Raw genomic sequence first — 22,659 nt, forward strand, 5'->3', positions numbered from 1 at the left:
AAAAAAAGCCAGGCATGGTGGCATGCACCTGTAGTCCCAGCTACTCAGGAGGCTGAGGCAGGGGAATCGGTTGAACCCGGGAGGTGGAGGATGCCGTGAGCCGAAATTGTGCCACTGCACTACAGCCTGGGCAACAGAGCAAGACTCCGTATCAAAAAAAAAAAAAACCCTACAGGTCAGTATCTCTGATGAACACTGATGTAAAAATCCTAAATAATCAGCAAATTGAAATTAACAATACATCAAAAAGATTATGCACTGTGATTAAGTGGGGTTTCTCCCTGGCATGCAAAGCTGGTTTAATCTATGCAAATCAATTAATGTGATATGTCACATTCACAGACTGAAAGACAAAAACCACATCATCATACCAACTGACACAGAAAAAACATTCAACAAAGTTCAACATCCTTTTTTTTTTTTTTTTTTTTAATTTTGAGAGACAGGATCTCCCTATGTTGCCCAGGCTGGACTTGAAATCCTGGGCTCAAGCAATCCTCCCACTTCAGGCTCCCATGAAGGTGACACTATAGGCACATACCCTCACGCCCAGACCAACAACGTTTCTTGATAAAAACTCTTAACAGTTTAAGTATAGAAATAAAGATCTGGCCAGGTGTCGTGGCTCACGCCTATAATCTCAACACTTTGGGAGGCCCGAGGACTTCGACTCCAGCCTGGACAACATGACAAAACCCCGTCTCTACCAAAAATACACAAATTAGCCAGGCTTGGTGGCACACACACACCTGTAGTCCCAGCTACTCTAGGGAGGCTAAGGTGGGAGAATCACTTGAACCCAGGAGGTTGAGGCTCTAGTGAGCCATAAGCATGCCACTGCACTCCATCCTGGGCAACAAAGTGAGACTCTGTCTCAAAAAAATACAAAATAAATAAAATTCTTAAAATAATGAAAAAAATAAAAAATAAAAAAAAGAAAGTTTATTTTCAACATAACAAAGATCATTTATGAAAAACCTACAGCAAATATCATCATCAGTGTGGAGAAACTGAAACCTTTTCCACTAAGATCTGGTACAAAGCAAGGATGTCCACAATCACCACTGCTATTCAAAACAGTACTGGAAGGGCTGGGTGTGATTGCTCATACCTATAATCCCAGCACTCTGGAAGTCAGAGATGAGCAGATCACTTGAGCCCAGGAGTTCAAGACCAGCCTGGGCAACATGGCCAGACCCCATCTTTACAAAAAAATACAAAAAATTTACCGGTGTGGTGGTGCATGCTGCTTGGGAGTCTGAGGTGGGAGAAACACCTGAACTCGGGAGGTTGTGGCTGCAGTGAGCCATAACCATGCCACTGCACTCTGGCCTAGGCAACAGACTGAGACCTTGTCTCAAAAATCAAAAACAAAATAGTACTAGAAGTACTATCGAGAGCAATTAGACAAGAAAAATAAATAAAAGGCTTTGCAAGACGGCTTGTGCCTGTAATCCCAGCACTTTGGGAGGCCAAGGTGGGCGATCACTTGAGGTCAGGGGTTCAACACCAGCCTGTCCAACATGGTGAAACCCTGTCTCTACCAAAAAACACACACACAAAAAAAAAAAAAAAATTAGCCAGGCATGGTGTTTAATTTGTTACAGCAGCAAAAGGAAATGAACGTCCTTACCAACCAAAACTGGCTACCTTGGCTGGGCACAGTGGCTCATGCCTGTAATCTCTGCACTTTGGGAGGCCAAATCAGGCAGATCACAAGGTCAGGAGTAAAATTAACAAGGTAAAATTAGCCACATGTGGTGGCATGTGCCTGCAGTCCCAGCTACTCGGGAGGCTGAGGCAGGAAGATCACTTGAACTGGGAGGTGGAGGTTGCAGTCAGCCAAGATCGCATCACTGCACTCCAGCCTGGGTGACAGAGTGAGACTCCGTCTCAAAAGAAAAAAAAAAAGAGGCCGGTGCGGTGGCTCAAGCCTGTAATCCCAGCACTTTGGGAGGCCGAGGCAGGTGGATCACGAGGTCAAGAGATCGAGACCATCCTGATCAACATGGTGAAACCCCGTCTCTACTAAAAATACAAAAAATTAGCTGGGCATGGTGGTGCATGCCTGTAATCCCAGCTACTCAGGAGGCTGAGGCAGGAGAATTGCCTGAACCCGGGAGGCGGAGGTTGCGGTGAGCCGAGATCGCGCCATTGCACTCCAGCCTGGGTAACATGAGTGAAACTCCGTCTCAAAAAAAAAAAAAAAAAAAAGAAATTGAATTCTTACTTTATATAATACATAGAAATCAACTCAAAATGAATAAAACACCTAAACATAAGACCTGTAACCTCCAAACTCCTAGAAGAAAACATAACAAAAAAGTTCCTTGACATTGGCCTTGGTAATAATTTACTGAATATCATATCAAAAACTTAGGCTACAAAAGCAAAAAAATAAGTGAATAGGACTATGTCAAACTAAAAAGCTTCTAGACAGCAAAACAAACAATTAACAAAATGAAAGTTCCTTTGAGCTGAAGCTGCAAGGTAAAAAAATTAAAATATACATAACTAAAGTAAAAAGGCAACCTACAGATTGAGAAAAAACATATAAGATAAGGGGTTAATACTCAATATTTTGAAAGACGTCATACAACTCAACAGCAAGAAAACATATAACCTGATTTAAAAACAGGCAAAGGACTTGAATAGATATTTCTCTGAAGATGACATGAAAATGGCCAACAGGTATATGAAATGGTGTTCAACATCACCAACCATCAGGGAAATGCAAATCAAAAACACAATGAGATACTTCCTCATATGTTAGAATAGCTATTATCAAAAAGACAAGAGAGATGACAAGTATTTGTGAGGGTGTGGAGAAAGGGGAACCCTTATACAACAAACCTCCATGATGCAAGTTTACCTATGTAACAAATCTGCACTTCTACCTCTGAACTTAAAAGTTAAAAAAAAAAAAAAAAGGGAATTCTTTCTAGACAAGAAAAGAGAAAGACATAGAGCAGGTCCTTTGAATAACACTGATTTAAAAAAACTGGATTCAGTATACATTGTTTCACTATAAGTCAATTTCCAAGAACTATCAAGGACTTTAAGGGCTTACTGTACATTGCTGGCAGGGAATGTAGATCAATGCAGTCATTACAGAAAACAGTATGGAGATTCCTAAAGAAATTTAAAATAGAGCTACTATATCCAGCAAACCTTCTTCCAGATATTTATCCAAAAGAAATGAAACTGGCACCTTGTACAGACAGCTGCACATCCATGTTCACTGCAGCATTGCCTGCAGTAGCCAGTATGGAGACAACCTAGGTATCCATCAATGAACAAATGCATAAAGAAACTGCGGTATGTATTTAAAATGGAATATTATTCAGCCATAAAAAAGGTGGAGATCCTGCCATTTGCTACAACATAGATGGACCTAGAAAACATTTTGCTAAGTAAAATAAGGCAGATATAGAAAGAAAAATATTGCATGATCTCACTTATATGTGGAATTTTTGTAAAGGTCAAATATACAGAGAAAATAAAACAGTAGTTAGCAGTGTTGGGTGGGAGGGAGGAAACAGAGACATGTAGGTCAAAAACTACAAAGTAGAAAATATGGCCCAGCACAGTGGCTCACACCTGTAATCCCAACACTTTGGGAGGCTGAAGCAAGAAGATCACCTCAGCCCAGGAGTTTCAGACCATCCTGGGGAACATAGGGAGACCCCATCTCTAAAAAAAATTTAAAAATCAGGCAAGCATGTATCATGTGTCTATACCTGCAGCTACTCGGGAACCTGAGGTGGGAGGATTACTTGAGCCCAGGAAATAGAGACTGCAGTGAGTCAAGATCACACCACTGCACGTCAGCCTGGGTAACAAAATGAGACCCTGTCTCAATAAAAGAAAATATGTGGGATGAACAAGTTAAAAGATCTCTTGTACAACATGAGTTCTATAGTTAATAACACTTCATTGTATTCAGGATCTTTGTTAAATGAGTACTTATAGCTGTCCTTAGCGGGGTGGGTGGGCAGGGAACGGGTAACTATGAGAGATAAAGGATATGTTAATTTGTTTCACCGTAGTAACCGTTTTACTATATATGTATCTTACCATGTTTATACCTTAAATACACACAATAAAATTTCTTTTACAAAAAAGAAACTAAAAGAATGGTATCTGAAATTTCTAATGTTCCTAGCCTAGCTGCCTATGAAAATCAATGGTAAATCCTCACTGAAGAGAGACGACAGCACCCATAGCTTCAAAATTATCTCTACAATTTTTATCATACTATCACTCACACTCAATATAAAATAATCTGGCATTGAAGAGGACAAGACTTGACTAAAAGACAAGAAAAAAAATGAGCACCAAAAAGAGACTACTGGATAATGCAGTAGTAATTAAAAATGGAGTTCTTAGTCAGACATTAAAATAAGAAAGTGTATGCAGGTGTCTGAAAATCAGAAAATAAAAATAATAAATAAAATAAGAGAGCATAGGTCAGGTGTGGTGGCTCACACTTGTAATCCTAGCACTTTGGAAGGCCATGGCGGACAGATTGCCTGAACTCAGGAGTTCAAAACCAGTCTGCACACAGTGAAACCCCACCTCTACTAAAATACAAAAAATTAGCCAGACGTGGCAGTGTGCACCTGTAGTCTCCGCTACTCAGGAGGCTGAGGCAGAAGAACTGCTTAAACCCAGAAGGCGGAGGCTACAGTGAGCCGAGATCACACTACTGCACTCCAGCCTAGGCGACAGAGTGATACTCCATCTCAAAAAATAAAAATAAAAAAAAAAATAATAAGAGAATATAATGTATAAAAGAAATTTTAAAATAGTATTGTACCAGAGAAAAATAATTACAAAAAGAGCCAGAATAAAACTGCAGAATTGAAAAAGGCAAGAGATGAAAGTAAGATGTCAATGGATGGTTTAATAAACATAAATGAAAACAACCGGCAACATGGAAGCTAGGTAAGAAGAATATATCAAGACTGAAGTGTGGGCAAACAAAAACATGGAAACCCCAGAAAAGAACATCAGAGACAGATGAGATATAATAAAAAGTTAAAATACACTTTTTTATAGTCCCAGAAAAAAAGAAGAAAAAAGGGCAAAAACAATACATGGAAACAATCAAGAATATTTCAAAACTAATAAAAGGCAAAACACATTGGCTCACAGCTGTAATCCCAGCACTTCGGGAAGCCAAGGCGGGAGGATTGCTTGAATCCAGAAGTTCGAGACCAGCTTGGGCAACATGGCAAAACCCCATCTCCACGAAAATTTTTTTTAAATTAGCTGGGCATGGTGGCAGGCACATGCCTGTATCCCAGCTACTCAGGAGGCTGAGGTGGGAGGATCACCTGAGCCCAGGAAGTGGAGGCTGAAGTGAGCCAAGATCACACCACTGCATAGCAGCCTGGGCAAGAGTCAGACCCTGTATCAAAAAAAAAAAAAAAAACCAATAAAAGACATTAAGCCACAGATTCTAGAAGTGTCATAAACTCCAAAAAGGATAAATAGAAAAAAAAACACACCTAGACAAATCATAGTAACACTGCTGAAAACCAGAAACAAAGAAAAAAATGATAAAAATAGTCAGGTTTCTTATCTTATACAGTTAAACTATACCAATACTACTTACTGAAAAGAAAATACACGCCCACAAAAAAAACTTGAAGAATGCTCATAGTAACTTTATTCATAATGGCCAAGAACCATAAATTAACCATACCAGATACCAAGACTTGTTATAAAACTACACGACATAAAAAAGCATGTTATTGGCAAAAAACAAACAAGAAAAAGGCCAACAAAATACAAGATTTAACAGGAACAGACTCATATATATTCGGTGACATAAGAAGATGACACTACAGAACAGAGAAAAGATGGTCCTTCCAATAAATGGCATTGGTTAACTCGACACGCACAGGTAAAAATCTGAATCTTACACACACACACACACCCTCAACTGCACCATCAGCTATGATTTTAGATGGATCAAAGACTATTACAGACCGAATTGTGTCCCCACAAATTCGTATGTTGAAACTCCAACCCCCAGTACCTCAGAAAGTGACTCTATTTGGACATAAGGCCTTTGGAGGTGGTCAAAATAAGTTAACACTGTTAGGGTGGGCCCTAATCCAATCTGACTGGTGTCTTTATGAGAAGAGAACATTCGGATACACAAAAAGACACCAGAATTGTGCACATGCAGAGGATGTGTTTCTGTGCTCGATCTCATCAGTCAGGAAAACACAGAGGGAAAGCATAAGGAGATGCCACTGTACAATGATTAAAATTAGTAAGACCGGTTAAGTGTTGAATATGAAAAGCAAGAGAACTCTCATACTCTGCAACAAAGCATTCATAATCTTAAATATACACAAAAGCGCCTACAGTGAGAAGTATAAAGTTCTCTGACTCTAAGATGAATATTATTTTCAAAAATATCTTACCTCTTTTTGAAGAATGCTAAATTTTTCAAGTAGTTTACATTTTTCTTCAATTAGTCCAGAAAGCATTACAGCAAGCTTTTTCTCTCTTCCTAAAGTCAAGCCAATATTATCATGAGTAAATTATTAGAAGATTTTACATCACAACAAAGAGATTTAAAGCAGAAAAAATAACTTACCCACATATAGCCGACTCCTAACCTGAAACAAATTTTTAACAAAAATTATATTAAAACAAATACACACTCAAATAAATCAATTTTTTAACGTCTACTACCAGCTTAAAAATATGGGTTTCTTATTGCCTTAGTATAAATACAAGTAAACCGAAGGTACTGTATTCTATTTCCAATGAGAAAATAAATGCTACTTTTTTTTTTTGAAAAAGAGTCTTGCTCTGTCTCCCAAGCTGAAGTACAATGGTGCAATCTCAGCTCACTGCAACCTCTGCCTCCGGGTTCAAGAGATTCTCTTGCCTCAGCCTCCCAAGGAGCTGGGATCACAGGCACTCTCCACTATGTCTGGCTAATTTTTGTATTTTTAGTAGAGACAGGGTTTCACCATGTTGGTCAAGCTGGTCTAGTACTCCTGACCTCAGCTGATCTGCCCACCAGGGCTTCCCAAAGTGCTGGAATTATAGGCATGAGCCACCTCGCCAGGCCTAAATACTACTTATTAAAGGCTCCCTATTGAAGATTCACATTGTGAAACAGCACATTAAAAGCTCTGAAATAACTTTACTCTAAAGATACTTGTTTAATTTCTTTGACCCTAAAAAAATAATTTCAAGAAGACCCCTAGGCCTGGCACGGTGGCTCAAGCCTGTAATCCCAACACTTTGGGAGACCGAGGTGGGTGGATCACGAGGTCAAGAGATCGAGACCATCCTGGCTAACACGGTGAAACCCCGTCTCTACTAACAAAACACAAAAAATTAGCCATGCATGGTGGCACATGCCAGTAGTCCCAGCTACTCAGGAGGCTAAGGCAGAATAATTGCTTGAACCCGAGAGGCAGAGGTTGCAGTGAGCCAAGATCACGCCACTGCACTCGAGCCTGTGCAACTGAGCAAGACGCCATCTCAAAAAAAAAAAAAAAAAAACAGCAGCAGCCCCTATTATCATATTCCCTGATGCTAATATCCAAAATAAAACAGCAGAATAAAAGACAAATGTTACATAGGGTCATAGACCTGAACTGACTAGAAACAGTAAACTAAACTTTTTTATTCCTTAACCTCTCTCAAATAATAAAGCAGGGGGGAATTCACTTGTAAAAGGATCAGTCTTAGGGCTAAGGTAACACAAACAAGTAGAAAAGAAATGAGGACTTCAGTCATCTACAGAATATGAATAGAGATAAAATTAAATGGGAAACCTTTAAAAAACAAGATACTCTACAATGAGTATAGATGAAGAATGGATAAGTGAACTGATTTCAGTTCCTCATATTGAGGAACTCTCTCAAAAGGTACAGAAAACCATAAAGAAATTGAATAATAGAAGTTAAGAGATATGGAAGTCAGACATAGAAGGGCCAATATCTGAAAAATAGTAGTCCCAAAAATGCATGAAAATTTTCCCAAAATTAGGTCAGGCGTGGTAGCTAATGCCTATAATCCCAGTACTTTGGGAGACTGTGGCGGGCAGATCACTTGAGGCCAGGAGTTCTGAGTAACACAATGAAACCCCATCTCTACAAAAAAAATACAAAAATTAGCCAGGCATGGTGGTGCAGGCCTGTAATCCCAGCTACTCAGGAGGCTGAGGCATGAGAATCACTTGAGCCCAGGAAGTAGAGGTTGCAGTGAGCTGAGATCATGCCACTGCATTCCAGCCTGGGTGACAGGAGTGAAACCCTGTCTCAAAAATAAAAAAAATTTTCCAGAATTAAAGAAGATGAAGCTGGGCACAGTGCCATGGGTCTGTGTTGTCCCAACTACTCACGAGGCCGAACAGGGTTGCTTAAGGCCAGGAGTTTGAGGCTGTAGTACACTATGATTACATCTGTGAATAGCAACTGCACTGCAGCCTAGGCAACACAGTGAGACTCCATTTCTTTAAAAATATATATATATGAAAGATCTTATATTAAAAGATTCAAGTCGAGCATGGTGGCTCACACCTGTAATCCCAGCACTTCGGGAGGCTGAGGCAGGAAGATTGCTTGAGCCCAGGAGTTTGAGACCAGACTGGGCAACACAAGACCCTCATCTCTTTATTTTTGATACAGGGTCTCCCTCTGTCACCCAGGGTGGAGTGCAGTGTCGCAATCACAGCTCACTGCAGCCTTGACTTCCCAGACTCAAGCAAACCTCCCACCTCAGCCTCCTGAGTAGCTGGGACCACAGACAGGTATTCCCATGTCCAGCTAATTTTTGTATTTTTTGTAGTGATGGGGTCTCACCATGTTGACCCGGCTGGTCACAAACTCCTAAGCTCAAACGATCCATCTGCCTCGGCCTCCCAAGTGCTGGGATTAGAGGTGAGAGCCATGACACTGGATCTGACTCTCATTGCTGACCCTCATCTCTTAAAAAAAAAGAAAACAAACGAAAAAAAAAAAACCCTCTGAATCCCTACATAGTTCCTAACTTGTTTCCTTAAAATAAAAAACATGTTTCTCATATTACTTGTTCAGTCCAGTGACAGAATGAACATCCTCTTAGTACAACACTGGTTACTTACCGATCTAAAACTTCTCCACAAAAAAAAGAGAACAGCACAAAATCCAACAACAGCTGCATATATCACCAATTCCCATGGAAAACCATAAGGATTAGAATCTGGTCTCATACCTTCAGGCAGTGCTGCCACAACCTTCAAGACAAAGAAAAGTAAATACTTAAAAATGCACTTTTGATAAAAAAAAAATATTGATTACAAACATAGGTACAAGTTTACGTGGTTAACATAAAATGGGCTGCCAGACTAACACCAAACAGAAGGTATCAGAGTACATTTTTCTGGCAACTTTCAATCACTATCACCAGGTAAAGAACAGCAGTATGGTGAAATGCAATTAACTTCAAACTGGAGTTCTACAGAGGTGCCTCAGAACTTCTGAGGATGAGAAGAGAAGGCCAAAGAAAGAAGCTGAGTGACCTGGGGTTCAGGTACTCTTAACCTGATTTCAACTAGTTTAGGTTGTATGTGTAGAGTATAATCAGGTCCCCAATATACAATTTCCCTACAGGAAAAAAAAAATCAAATTGCAGCTTTAAAAATAAAAAGTTTAATTCAAAGCCAGCCTGGACAACAAAATAAGACCTGTCTCAAAAACTAAAAAAAGAGTTTTGAACACCGCTGAAAGAGCTTTGGGTTTGGAGTTTGAATCTCTCCACCCTACCTCTGTAGGTCCCTTCTCTTACTGTGTAATGAGAATAATGCTGTTTGAACATGCCAGATAGGTGCTCAACAAAGGGTAATTATTTCTATTATCTCCTCCAAAGACCCTGATCTTCTGACCATGGCCTTTCCACATTACTTCTCCCCACAGCAGATCGTCAGCACAACACAGTCTAAGGCTTTTCCTGTTGCTTCTATATTTCACCTTTCTCTGAGTTAGCTCATTACTCATTCTTACCCAGTGGGGTTATTCTACTCTTTGTTACCAGGCCCAAGATATTACTCGATCAAAAAGAAAAAGAGAAAGGTAAGAGGAAAAAAGAAAAATGCCATTGTAAGAACAATCTGAAGTATGATCAGATTTGATTCTTTTCAGGCTTTAACCCAAAACCTCTACAGCAAATCTGCCTTGTAGGCCCTTTCTGCCTATAAGAACAGTCTTTAATAGTTATTTTCCTCTTCAAAATCTTTTATAACTCCAATCTAAATACGTACTCCTTCCAAATTGCTATCTATATTTCATTAACCTGTACCAAACAAACATGATTATACTTCTAAAAAATATCCCTTTACCCTGATCTCTGCTTCTGCCTCTCTACATTACCCTACGTACCAGTTCATAGAAATCTAATATAATTACAGGCAATTGATTATTTAAAAAAAAAAAAAAAAAAGATACTTATTTTTGCCATTGGGGAAAAAAGGCATCCAATACACAATACCAGGGAGAAAAGAGGTTCTTGTCACAGTTTACATATTTCCCAAGTATCTTACTTTCAGCTAACATATTCAACACATAGATGCACACTACCTCAAAAATCGTGTAACCAATATGATTTATGGCACTATACTTTAAAAGCAATTCCAAAAGCATCTCTTAGATCAAATATGTAATTATCTTTAATACAATAATATTTCTTAGATTCAATCACATTTTTATCAGCTCTTCTCTTCTAAAAGGACATGGTAAATTCTAGTTTAAAGGTCGGGGCTAGGGCCAGGCACAGTGGCTCATGCCAGCACTTTGGGAGGGCAAGGTAGGCAGATCACATGAGGCCAGGAGTTTAAGACCAGCCTGGCCAACATGGCAAAACCCCGTCTCTATTAAAAATACAAAAATTAGCCAGGCATGGTAGTGGGCACATGTAGTTCCAGCTACTAGAAAGGCTGAGGAAGGAGAATCACTAGAACCCGGAAAGCAGAGGTTGCAGATCACGCCACTGCACCCCAGCCTAGGTGACAGCGCAAGACTCTGTCCCAAAAAAAAAAAAAAAAAAAAAAGGATTAAGGAAATAATGGAAATTAAGGAATAATTTTTTTAAAAAAACTTTTTAATAAAAAATAAAATAAAACCTTGATTGAGCTGGTTAGATCTGGTAGAGTGAGGAAAGGCAAAGAATCTTGAGTCTTGGCCAGCCACGGTGGCTCAGTCCTGTAATCCCAGCACTTTGGGAGGCCAAGATGGTTAGATCACTTGAGGTCAGGAATTTGAGACCAGCCTGGCCAACATGGTGAAACCTCGTCTCTACTAAAAATACAAAAATTAGTTGGGAGTGATGGTGTGACCCTGTAATCCCAGCTACTCGGGAGGCTAAGACACAAGAATTGCTTGAACCCAGGAGGAGGCTACAGTGAGCAAAGACTGCACCACTGCAATCCAGCCTGGGTGACAGAGCAAGACTCCATCACAAAAAAAAAAAAAAAAAAAAATCTGAGTTCTAAAAGATTCACCTCAAATTCATTGCTCTGGTCTAAATTATTCTGGCTTTCTCAAGGAGATTTTTTACTCTCAGATTTTATATAAAAATTTAAAAGCCAGACAAATATATCACAAGAAAAGAAAATCAAACACCAATATATCTTATGACCACAGATGCAAAAATCCATGACAAAATATTAACAAACCAAATCCAGTAGCATATAAAAAGGATTATGTACCATAACGAAGTGGGATTTATCCCAGAAATGCAAGGTTGGTTTAACATATAAAAATGAATTAATGTTATAAACCATATTAGGAGAATGGAGAGGGAAAAAAACACATGATCATCTCAACAGACACAGAAAAAGCATTTGACTATATCTAGTGCCCTTTCATAATCAAAACATTCAACAAAAATTAGCCAAGCATGGTGGCACATGCCTATAGTCCCAGCTACTCAGAAGTCGAAGGTGGGAGAATCACCTGAGCCCAGAAAGTCAAGACAGCAAGACAGAAGTGAACCATGATCATGCCATTGCACTCCAGCCTGGGCAACAGAGTGAGACCCTGTCCCAAACAAAGAACAACAACAAAAAACCACACACACTCAACAAAGTACAATTTGAAGGAATTTCCTCAACTGACAAGGAACATCTATACAAAGCCTACAATTAATATCATACTTAATGATGGGAAAAAAAAAAAGCTTTCCTCCTATGATCAGGAAAAACAATGTCCACTCTATTAGCATTTATTCAACATCGTAATGGAGGTTCTAGCCAGCGGAATTAGGCAAAAATAAATAAATAAAAGGCATCCAGACTGGAAAGGAAGAAGAAAAACTGTTTGAAGATGACGTAATGCTATTCTATATATATAGAAAATCCTAAAGAATCTATGGAAAAACTATCAGAGCTAATAACAAGTTCAGCAAAGCTGCAGAGTACAAAATCAACATAGAAAAATCAGTTGAATTTCTATACAAAGAGCAACCTGAAAATGAAATAAAGAAAACATTTCCATTTACAATAGCATCAAAAAGAATATTAGGAATACATTTAACAAAATGAGTGCATGTTGAAAACTACAAAATACTGTGAAAAGAAAATAAGGAAGACCTAAATAAATGTAAAGCTACTCCATGTTCATGGGCTGGAAGACTTGTTTGTTTGTTTGAGGCAGGGACTGACCCTGTCGCTCAGGCTGGAGTGCAGTGGTGCAATCTTGGCTCACTGCAGCCTCGCCCTCCCCAGGCTTAAGTGATCCTCCCACCTTAGCCTCCCAAGTCGCTGGGACTACAGGCACGTCCCACTTGCCCAACTAATTTTTTTATTTTGGAGACAGCGTTTTGAGAGTGCCAGGAGGCAGCCAAATGCCTAGACAGATAGGGGCAGGTGCCTAGTGAAACCCCAACTCCAAGCAGAAGACAGTTTAAAGCTTGAAAGCCAAGCTACAAGTTAAATCCTTGGACCAAACTGAGAACTTGCCTTCCTGTTTGGTGCGTTTTCCTCTGATTGATCCCCACTCTTCACCTATTTTACATATACCTGCCCTTTCCTAATTAGTTTTCTACATTGTCATGCCTATCTTTGAGTGGTGTCTTTGCTTTAACCTTTTATAGCATAATCACAAACCAATCAGCATGCACTTACCATTCTGAGTCCATAAAAGGCCCCAGACCCAGCCACACAGGGAGACTTACCTGCCTTCGGGTAGGGGAACCACCCCCTGCATTCCCTCTTTGCTGAGGGCTTTCCTTTCGCCTAATAAATTCTATTCCACTCACTCTCCTGGGTCTGCATGCCTAATTCTTCTTGGTCGTGAGACATGTACTCAGACCCAGCTGAGCTAAGGAGCAGAGAGACCACCAAGTTGTCTGAGCTGGTCTCGAAGTCCTGGGCTCAAGTGATCTTCTCACCTTGGCCTCCCAACGTGCTGGGATTATAGGCATGAACCACTGTACCCAGCTTGAAAGACTTAACATTAAGACAGCAATACTCCCCAAACTGATCTACAGATTCCATGCAACCCCTATAAAAATTCCAACTGCCTTTTTTGCAGAAATGGACAAACTGAATCCTAAATTCCTAAAACTGAATTCCTAAAATTTGTATAGAAATGCAAGAAACTCCAAATAGCCAAAACAATATTGATAAAGAAAAACAATACTGATAAAGAAAAAGAATGTTGAAGGACTCATATTTCCCTGCTGTAACTTACTACAAAGCTACAATAATCAAGATGTTGTGTAAAAAAAAATTTTTAAGACAATGTGGCAATGGCATAGGGATAGACACAGACCAATGAAATAGAAATGAGAGTCTAGAAACAAATCTTTAAATTTATGGTCAATTATTTTCAACAGTATCGAGACAAATCAACGAAAAAAGAAGTCCTTTCAAACAAATCATACTGGAATAATCCAATAAATCCCCACATGCCAAGGAATAAATCTAGACCCATTCTTCACAACGTATACAAAAACAAAATAACTCAAAGTGGATCAAAGAACTAAGAGCTAAAACTCTTAGAAGGAAGCGTTAACTGTAAATCTTTGTAACCTTGTCTTAAGCAACAGTTTCTTAGATATGACACCAAAAGCAAAAGCAACCAAAGGGAAAAAAAATAAATTAGACTTAATCAAAATTTAGAATGCTTATGCCTCTAAAAACACACCAAGAGAGTGAAAATGCAGAATAAGAGAAAATCTTTCTAAATCATTTATCTGATAAGCATCTACCATCCTAAATGTATAAAGAACGCTATGATTCAACAATAACAAGACAAATAACTCATTTTTTAAATGAGCAAAAGGAAACGAATAGACATTTTTCCAAAGAAGATATAAACAATAAGCACATGCTCAACATCACTAGTTACTAGGAAAACACATATTAAAACAACGATGAGGCCTGATGTGGTGGCTCCTATCTGTAATACCAGCACTTTGGGAGGCTGAGGCAGGAGGATCCCTTGAGGCCAGGAATTTAAGGCAGTAGTGGGCTATGATCATGCCGCTACACTCTAGCCTGGGCAACAAAGCAAGACCCCATCTCTTAAAAAACAAAACAAACAACAACAACCAAAAAAAAAAAAAAAAAAAAAACACAGAGTAAGACGGCGCAGTGGCTCATGCCTGTAATCCCAGCACTTTAGAAGGCCAAGGCAGGTGAATTACAAGGCCAGAAGATAAAGACCATCCTGGCCAACATGGTGAAACCCCAACTCTACTAAAAATACAAAAATTAGCCAGGCGTGGTGGCACACGCCTATAGTCCCAGCTACTCTCGAGGCTGAAGCAGGAGAATCGCTTTAACCCAGGAGGCAGAGGCTGCAGTGAGCTAAGATCAAGCCACTGAACTCCAGTCTGGGTGACAGAGCAAGACTCTGTCTTAAAAAAAAAAAAAAAAAAAACCAGAGTGAAATACCACTCACTGTACATTCACAAGGGTGACAATTAAAAACAAAAAAACAAAATCACAAGTGTTGGAAAAGATGTGGAAAACTAGAACCCTCATAAACTGCTGGTGGGGATGTGAAATGGTGTGACTGTGGAAAACAATTTGGCAGTTCTCAGAAAATTAAACATATGGTAAATATGACTCAGCAATTCCACCCCAGATACTTACTCAAGACAAGTAAAAACATATATAAAAACTTGTACACATAGCAGCATTATTCATAATAGCCAAAAAGTATTAATCCAAATGTCCATCAACTATGACATAAATGTGATATATTCACACAACGGAATACTTTTTCAGACAAAAAAACGAAATGACAGGCCAGGCAAAGTGGCTCATGTCTGTAATCCCAGCATTTTGGAAGGCCAAGGTGGGCAGATCACTTGAGCCTAGAAGTTTGAGACCAGCCTGGGAAACATGGAGAAAAATACAAAAAAATTCAAAAAATTAGCCAGGCCTGGTGGCACGTGCCTGTGGTCCCACCTATTCAGGAGGTTGAGGTGGGAGTATCACCTGAGCAGGGGAGGTCAAGGTTACAGTGAGCTGAAATCGCACCACTGCACTCCAGCCTGAGTAACAGGAGTGAGACCCTGCAATACTAGCTCTTTGGGACGCTGAGGCAGTTATGATTATGTTTTCTTGTTATGTGAATTTTTCCTTTAAAAAAAAAAAAAGAAACAAAGGTGTTACATGCTACAACATGCATAAGCCTTGAAAACATGCTAAGTAAAAGAAGCCAGACACAAAAGGGCCACACATAGTATGACTATATGACACATGCAGAACAGACATGTTCATAGAGACAGAAAATAGATTAGTGGTGTCAAGGGATGGAGGTGAATTAGGACTGCTAATTAGTACAGTTTATTTTTTCGGGTGACAAAAATGTTGAGGAACTATGCTGATAGTTGCATTAACATAGTGAATATACCAAGAAAACACTGAAACAGATATGACAAAAGGATAAATTTTATGCTCTGTGAATATACCTCAATACAAAATAATTTTTAAAACTAAAAAAAAAAAAAAAAAAATTTTAAGCAGAACAATGTTGTGCCATCCTAGCCCCCAGGCCAGGGTAGTCGCATTAGAAAAAGAAGAGAAGAAAAAACTGTGTAGGTGAATTCATCAGACTAAACTTGCAAATCTGGCTGCATGTCTCCATGTCTCTGTAAATTGGCAGGCCTATAAAAACTAAATCTTGAGTATTGTTGTTTTTAGTGAAGAAAGGGAAATAATGTGCAGTCTGAAATTATCTCCCATCCCACAATATGCTTCTCTTCCTATACACCCTACCTGTATGAATGACAAGTTACCACAGCCTGAAACCTGGGAGTCATTTTAGATTCCTTCTTCATTTCACCCTTCACATGCAATAAAGTCAAACATATTTTAGCTCTTAGAGGCTATTTCCCCATGCAGTATCCTCTTTTCTATTCCTACTACTGAAATCTCTCCCTTAATCCTTATTTCAAGTTTTGTTTCCTTAACAGCTAATCTACATGCTACTATCAAAAAGAGCTTTTAAACCAAAATCTAACCAGTGAAAAGCCTTCAACAGCTCTCCCAACACGTACAGCACTTGGAATCTACTCAACATCTCCAGCAAGCATCATTGTACAACACTCCCTAAGCCCACTTTATACTCCAAGTAATACAGCTCCTAATTCCCTGCACATACCGTGCTGTTTCAGGCCTCCTCTGCTTAAGCTATTTGCTCAGCCTAGAAAGACTTTCCTAACCGCTCAAGAAAATGTAATCTCTCCCACCCATCAATTTCCCAAACATTTTGTGCGTATGCTTAGGTAAGCACTTCATCAGTTTCACTTTGTACTATTTTTTTTTAATCTTCTCTAACAGACAACATGATATGAGTGCCCGAAACTATGTCTTTGCCTATTTAGAATCTCCATAAAGATGCTCCTTACATATTAAACACATACATACATGTATGCAGCAGACAAACTATGAACTCATAAACTAACACTATGGCAACAGTACTTTTAATTCACATAGGGAAACAATCATAACTGCCTCAATAATTATGTGGTCTTTTGAAAGATTTAATACAGTTTTTAAAAAGCGACATAAATACGCCTACACGTCAACAAAGACACCTAGAAACACTTCAGAAAAATCTCTACAACCTGATTATAAACTAGACCCGAAAAAAAAAAAGTGAACACTGGGAAATTACTGTCTCTAGACTGTACATTAACAAGACGGAAGTGAAGAACAATCTCACATGTGACAGAGCATCTCAAAGGGGCATTCTTTACCAAAAACATGCAGAATCAAAATTTCAACTCCCCGCCCAACCTCAGGTGTCCTTTCAAGGCTCAACGACAAGTTACATCACTAATTTAATTTAAAGGACCAGTCCTCAAGTTTCTCACAGTCGAAGGAACCACGTGTCACTGAACCCTGCTAAACAACCTAACGGAAGGGCTAATTAGTTTTAGGAATCGGGAAACATTTACACCTTTGCAAAGTCCAGCTAAGCAAGTGCTTTCTTCACCTTCCAGAGCCCCAGGTCCTCTTCCACCACACAAAAACCACTCAAGTGCCCTACGAGCCTGACTACTGCCTCGAACACAGGCCGGAGCCGGGCAGTAGGCGAGGACTGGCTTCAGGACCTCCGACCACTGCGGTTCAGAGCCCAAAGCCGGTCTACCCGCAAAGCCAGTCTACCGCTTCCTTCCCCCGGCGGCTCCCGCGACCTCTGGGCCACATAAGTCTCAACGCGCCCGGCCTCACCCTGCGTAGCTCCTCCAAGACCAGCCCCAAGTACGGCTGAGGAGTAGCCCCGGGCTCCTCCATAGCGCCAAGACTGCTCTGGCAGTAGCCACAGTAACCCTGGCCTGCCGGGGCCACAATAAGCCGCGGAGAACACGCAGCCTCCGGTCCGGAACCCGAATCCGCACCCGGCAACCGGAGCGGACCACTGCGGAGCCGGCTGCGGGGGTAGCTGGGGGACGCGGGCACCCACAGGCCTTACAGGCCCACGCTGCCCACGCCGGCTCCCTTGTTACACGTTACATCCTGAGGCACCGCAGGTCTGAGCCCGACCCGCACAAGCCTGCGACGCACCCTGTCTTCGCCACCCCACCCCTCAGTTTGGTTTCGGCCAGGCAGCCGCTGGGAGGTAGAGAGGCGGGGAGACGCTGGCAGGCGCTAACTTCCCCTTCGCGCAAGCTTCGCAGACGTGTCCTGGTCGTTCGCTCTTAAAGGGGCCGGCGCTCTACCTAGCGAAGCCACCCAGTCCTCGTAGTAGAGAGGCTTGGGGCTGGAGAACGGGATTCGGCCTCATACTCTGCGCTGTCGTGTGAGCCGCACAGCCCCAAATACCAGGGCTTGGTCCCAAGGTCCCCGCCTCGGGTGGCCCCGATGGCGGCGGCAAGGTTTCTCCCAGAGGCGCCTCGGCGCAACCCCAGGGGACGAATGCGGGCGCCCCCTCGACCTGGGGCCGACGCCAGGCCCAGCCCCGACACCCAGGGCTTTCCTTGCGCCGCCCGGCTACAGCCCGCTGTCTGCGCCCAGCAGAAGCCCTGACGGCGGCGTACCCCAGGAGACCCCACCGGCCCCGGGACGCCAGTAACCGCCGTCATTCCAGACAGGAAAACGGCCTGTGGGGCACCCGCCGGTGCGCCCTGCCAACCATGTCCGGACTTTGGACTTTGGACAGGAAGGCGTTCCGGCTCAGCTGTGGTCTGGTCAGAGTTTAACCTGTCCCACGCAAGAGAACCTCGATCGGGTCTCCTCGCTTACCTGAGTCACCTGGGCACTTGCTAGACCCAGCTGTCTTCAATTCCATTAGTGCCCAGTTACCCAAATGCTAAATCAAATTCCTGTGGGCTTTGGCCCGTCGCAGCGCGCGCTGTTTTCCTCCGAGAAGAGGGGCTAAAAGTAGAACCTTGCCCTCTAAATTTAGGACCCTATTTTTAGGACTGTTGAATAAAGTGCCAAGTGCTGCACTTGTTCGTAGGAGACAGTTTTAGCTGACGTAGGTGTAAAGGATAACCAATCTCGTACATATGTCTTCCTTGCCAGCATAATCATTCTCATCAAATTCTGCCTTCTCAAGTCTTTGGTGAAGCAACTCAAAAAGGAGCAGATACTTCTTCCTAAACAAAACACTCAAGAGAACTCAATAGATGAACAAAATCTTAGAAATTTTCCTGATGTAACTACTTGTAGCAACGAATTGTTACGCCATTTAAAAAATCAAAAACTGGCCCAAGTTCACAGCAAGTGATTGTCAGAACCAAAATGCGGCCTGGCTTTTTAGAACTCAGATTGCTGTTTCTCCTTTGCCACATCAGCCTAAGGAGTTTCAGGAAATGCTAGTATCGGAGTAGCCGAAATTGCTTAGTAATTCTCCATTGTTAAGGTGTAAGGTATTACACAACTTTCATACGTGTTAGATAGACAGTGTATTAAAATTACATTACTGAATAGTTTATTAAAGTTAAAACAAGCATAATCAAACTTTTATCTTTAGAATTTCACAGAATCCTAGAACAATGTGTATGCCTCAATTAAAACATTGTATTACTCGATAAAAATTCTTCAGTGTGTCTGTACATTTTCGGGAGACTCCAGAATCATTTTCAAGTTTTAGAACTTACAAAAACAAAAACAAAAAAAAACAAGAAACCTCCTTTGCCCTCCCTAAGTCAGTCTGTACCCCTCTCCAATTTTCAATAATTACCGTTCCAAATATTAAAAAGATTAAGGACAGGATAAATAAAATGAAAAGAAAAAAAAAAGAAAAATCTAAGTTTCCCCCATAGTAAAAACACAGTAAAGCTTAACAAACTTAGGGCAAAATTTCAAACTTATTTTTTTTTTTCTGTATACTTAATAGTTACATAGAAACTCACCTCTTCCTCCAAATTTTTCAGTTCCATTTCTTAAAAAGCTCATGTTAAAATTTCCTAACATGTAAATAAAGTTCTACCAGGCACCTCATATCCTTGAGAAAGATTTCAGATTCTAAGATATTCTGTACTCTTCTGTTTCCACACTGTGATCCTGTTTTGACATTTGTGTGGTAAAGGGGTGCTACAGGTGGAGTTGTGACTACCAACTCATAACCCAATTTCATGGACCTCACTCCTTATTAAATATATAGATACTCACATATATATGCGCCTATATTTTTTGAATGTCATACATATTACTAACCTCTTTCTATAATTGAAAAGAAAAATCCTGAATTTGATAACTGATAAAAATTACAGTGTTTTATTCTATGGCCTATTCAGAGAGAGTACATGATTTATATCATGCAAAATATGTTCAAAAACTGTCCTCCATAAGCAGACATGGAATTTTTTTGGTCTTATATAGTAACTGTTTTAAAGCAGATGTTAGAACAAATGCTGTTAGTGTTTGTAACAGATACAGAAAACATCCAAGAACATCAGAAACATGCTAACCAGTAAACTTTGTTCACAACTTACACTGATTTCCCTTTTGAAGGGCCCCGTTGCAAAGCTGTAAGTACTAGTTACTCCCTTTTAATTAAACAGGCAATGTCACTGGCTTTAAGATCTAGTCCTTTAGAAGAAAATCAAAATTGTGGAGCCACATCTTTAATCTCTGTACTAGCGATGTAAGAGTTGTTCTCAAAACATATTGAATCAGGAACTACCTTCTGAACAACAGCTAGGTAATTTCCATTGTATATTCCATGAATAAATAGAGCATTCTACTTAAGAACATATAAATGTTAGAACTCAAAGAGGCTCCTCAATTATGAAATATATAAAAAGTAGTGTTAAAAATAGAACTACCATTGGACCCAGCAATCTCATTACTGGGTATATACTCAAAGAAGGTAACTTGTTCTAACAAAGGCACAAGCACTCTTATGTTAATCGCAGCACTTTGCATCACAATAGCAAAGACAGGGACTCAAGCTAGGTGTCATCAACAGTGGATTGGATAAAGAAAATGTGATATATATACACTATGGAATACTATGCAACCATAAAAAAAGAAATCATTTTCTTTGCAGCAACATGGATGCAGATGGAGGCCATTGTTCTAAGCAAATTAATGCAGAAACTGAAAACCAAATATCACATGTTCTCGCTTATAAGTGGCAGCTAAATCTTGGGTAGATACAGACATAAAGATGAGAAAAATAAACACTAGGGACTCAAAAATGAGGGAGTGTGGGTCAAGGACTGAAAAACTTTCCACTGAGTACTATGTTCACTATCTGGATGATAGAAGCCCAAATCTCAGCAACACAAAATCTACCCTTGTAACAAACATGCACATGTACCCCTTGAATCCAAAATAAAAATGGAAAAAGAAAGAGAAAGAAGGAAGGGAGGGAGAGAGGGAGAGACGGAAGGAGGGACGGAAAGGAAGGGAGCGAAGGAAGGAAGGGAGGAGGGAGGGAGAGAGAAAAAAAAACAGAGGAAAGGAGGGAGGGATGCTGGCCACAATGGCTCAAGCCTGTAATCCTAGCACTTTGGGAAGCTAAAGCAGAAGGATTCCCCTGAGCTCAGGAGTTCCAGACCAACCTAGGCAACATAGTGAGATCTCGTCTCTACAAAAAATTTAGGGGGAAAAAAAAAAAAACTATCCACCAGGTGTAGTACCACATTCCTGTAATCCCAGCTACTCAGGTGCCTGAGAGGGAAGGATTGCTTAAGCCCAGCAAGCTGAAGCTGCAGTGATCAGTGATTGTACCACTGCACTCCAGCCTGAGCAACAGAGAAAAAAATAGAAAAGAGATAAAAGACCTAAGGGGAAATAAATTTTCAAAAGACATACATTAAATTTTCAGATTACTCTTGCCAAAGCACCTTGTGGAGATTTGAAAGAAACACTGTCCTACATTAAATTTTCAGATTACTCTTGCCAAGGCTCCTGTGGAGATTTGAAATACTCTCCACTTTCCATCATGGAATCAGGAGACTCAGTATACTAGTAGCTCTCTAAAATCTGCCTCCTTGGCTGGGAGGTCTGGACTGGGCGGAACTCACCACAGCACAGCAAAGCAGCTGTAGCCAGACTGCTTCTCTAGGTTCCTCCTTTCTGGGCAGGGCACCTCTGAAGGAAAGGTAACAGCCCCAGTTAATGGCTTACAGACAAAACCCCCATCTCCCTGGGACAGAGCACCTGGGGGAAGGAGCGGCTGTGGGCAGCTTCGGCAGATTTAATAGTTCTGGCCTGCTGGCCCTGAAGCGAGCAGCTGATCCTAACAAGAGGGATTCTCCTAGCACAGCTCATCAGCTGTGCTAAGGGACAGTCTTCCTGCTCAAGTGAGTCCCTGACCCCCATGCCTCCTGACTGGGAGAGACCTCCCAACAGGTGTCAAGAGACACCTCATACAGGAGAGCTCTGGCTGGCATCAGGCCAGTGCCCCTCTGGGATGAAATTTACAAAGGAAGGAGCAGGTAGCAATCTTTGCTGTTCTGCAGCCTCCACTGGTGATACCCAGATGAACAGGTTCTGGAGTGGACCTCCAGCAAACTGCAGCAGACCTACAGAAGAGGGGCCTGTTATAAGGAGAGCTAACAAACAGAAAGCAGCATCAACAAAGGACCCCCACACAAAAACCCCATCCAAAGGTTACCAGCCTCAAAGATCAGAAGTAGATAAATCCATGAAGATGAGGAAAAAGCAGCACAAAAATGCTGAAAATTCCAAAAACTAGAATGCCTCATCTCCTCCAAATGATTGCAACT

At 40.8% G+C, this 22,659-nt stretch overlaps 1 protein-coding gene and 1 long non-coding RNA gene across 2 annotated transcripts in view; both read right to left on the reverse strand.

The window, feature by feature from the left end:
* Positions 1-22,659, reverse strand: part of LOC116526228 (melanoma inhibitory activity protein 2) — a 59,418-nt gene that overhangs the window by 13,521 nt on the left and 23,238 nt on the right. The window contains exons 7-9 of the mRNA XM_032242490.1: positions 9,125-9,256; positions 6,617-6,638; positions 6,441-6,529 (exon numbers count right to left, since the gene is read on the reverse strand). Of these exons, the coding sequence (XP_032098381.1) occupies positions 6,441-6,529; positions 6,617-6,638; positions 9,125-9,256 (243 nt within the window). The remainder of the gene's footprint in view (positions 1-6,440; positions 6,530-6,616; positions 6,639-9,124; positions 9,257-22,659) is intronic.
* Positions 9,359-18,189, reverse strand: LOC116526230. Its single transcript, XR_004258037.1, has 2 exons — positions 18,041-18,189; positions 9,359-10,036 (listed from the first exon to the last, which is right to left on the reverse strand). It is a non-coding gene; the product is annotated as an uncharacterized LOC116526230 (long non-coding RNA).

Source organism: Sapajus apella, unplaced genomic scaffold, assembly GCF_009761245.1.
Source record: "Sapajus apella isolate SASKATOON/1434 unplaced genomic scaffold, GSC_monkey_1.0 scaffold50, whole genome shotgun sequence".
Lineage (NCBI taxonomy): Eukaryota > Metazoa > Chordata > Mammalia > Primates > Cebidae > Sapajus > Sapajus apella.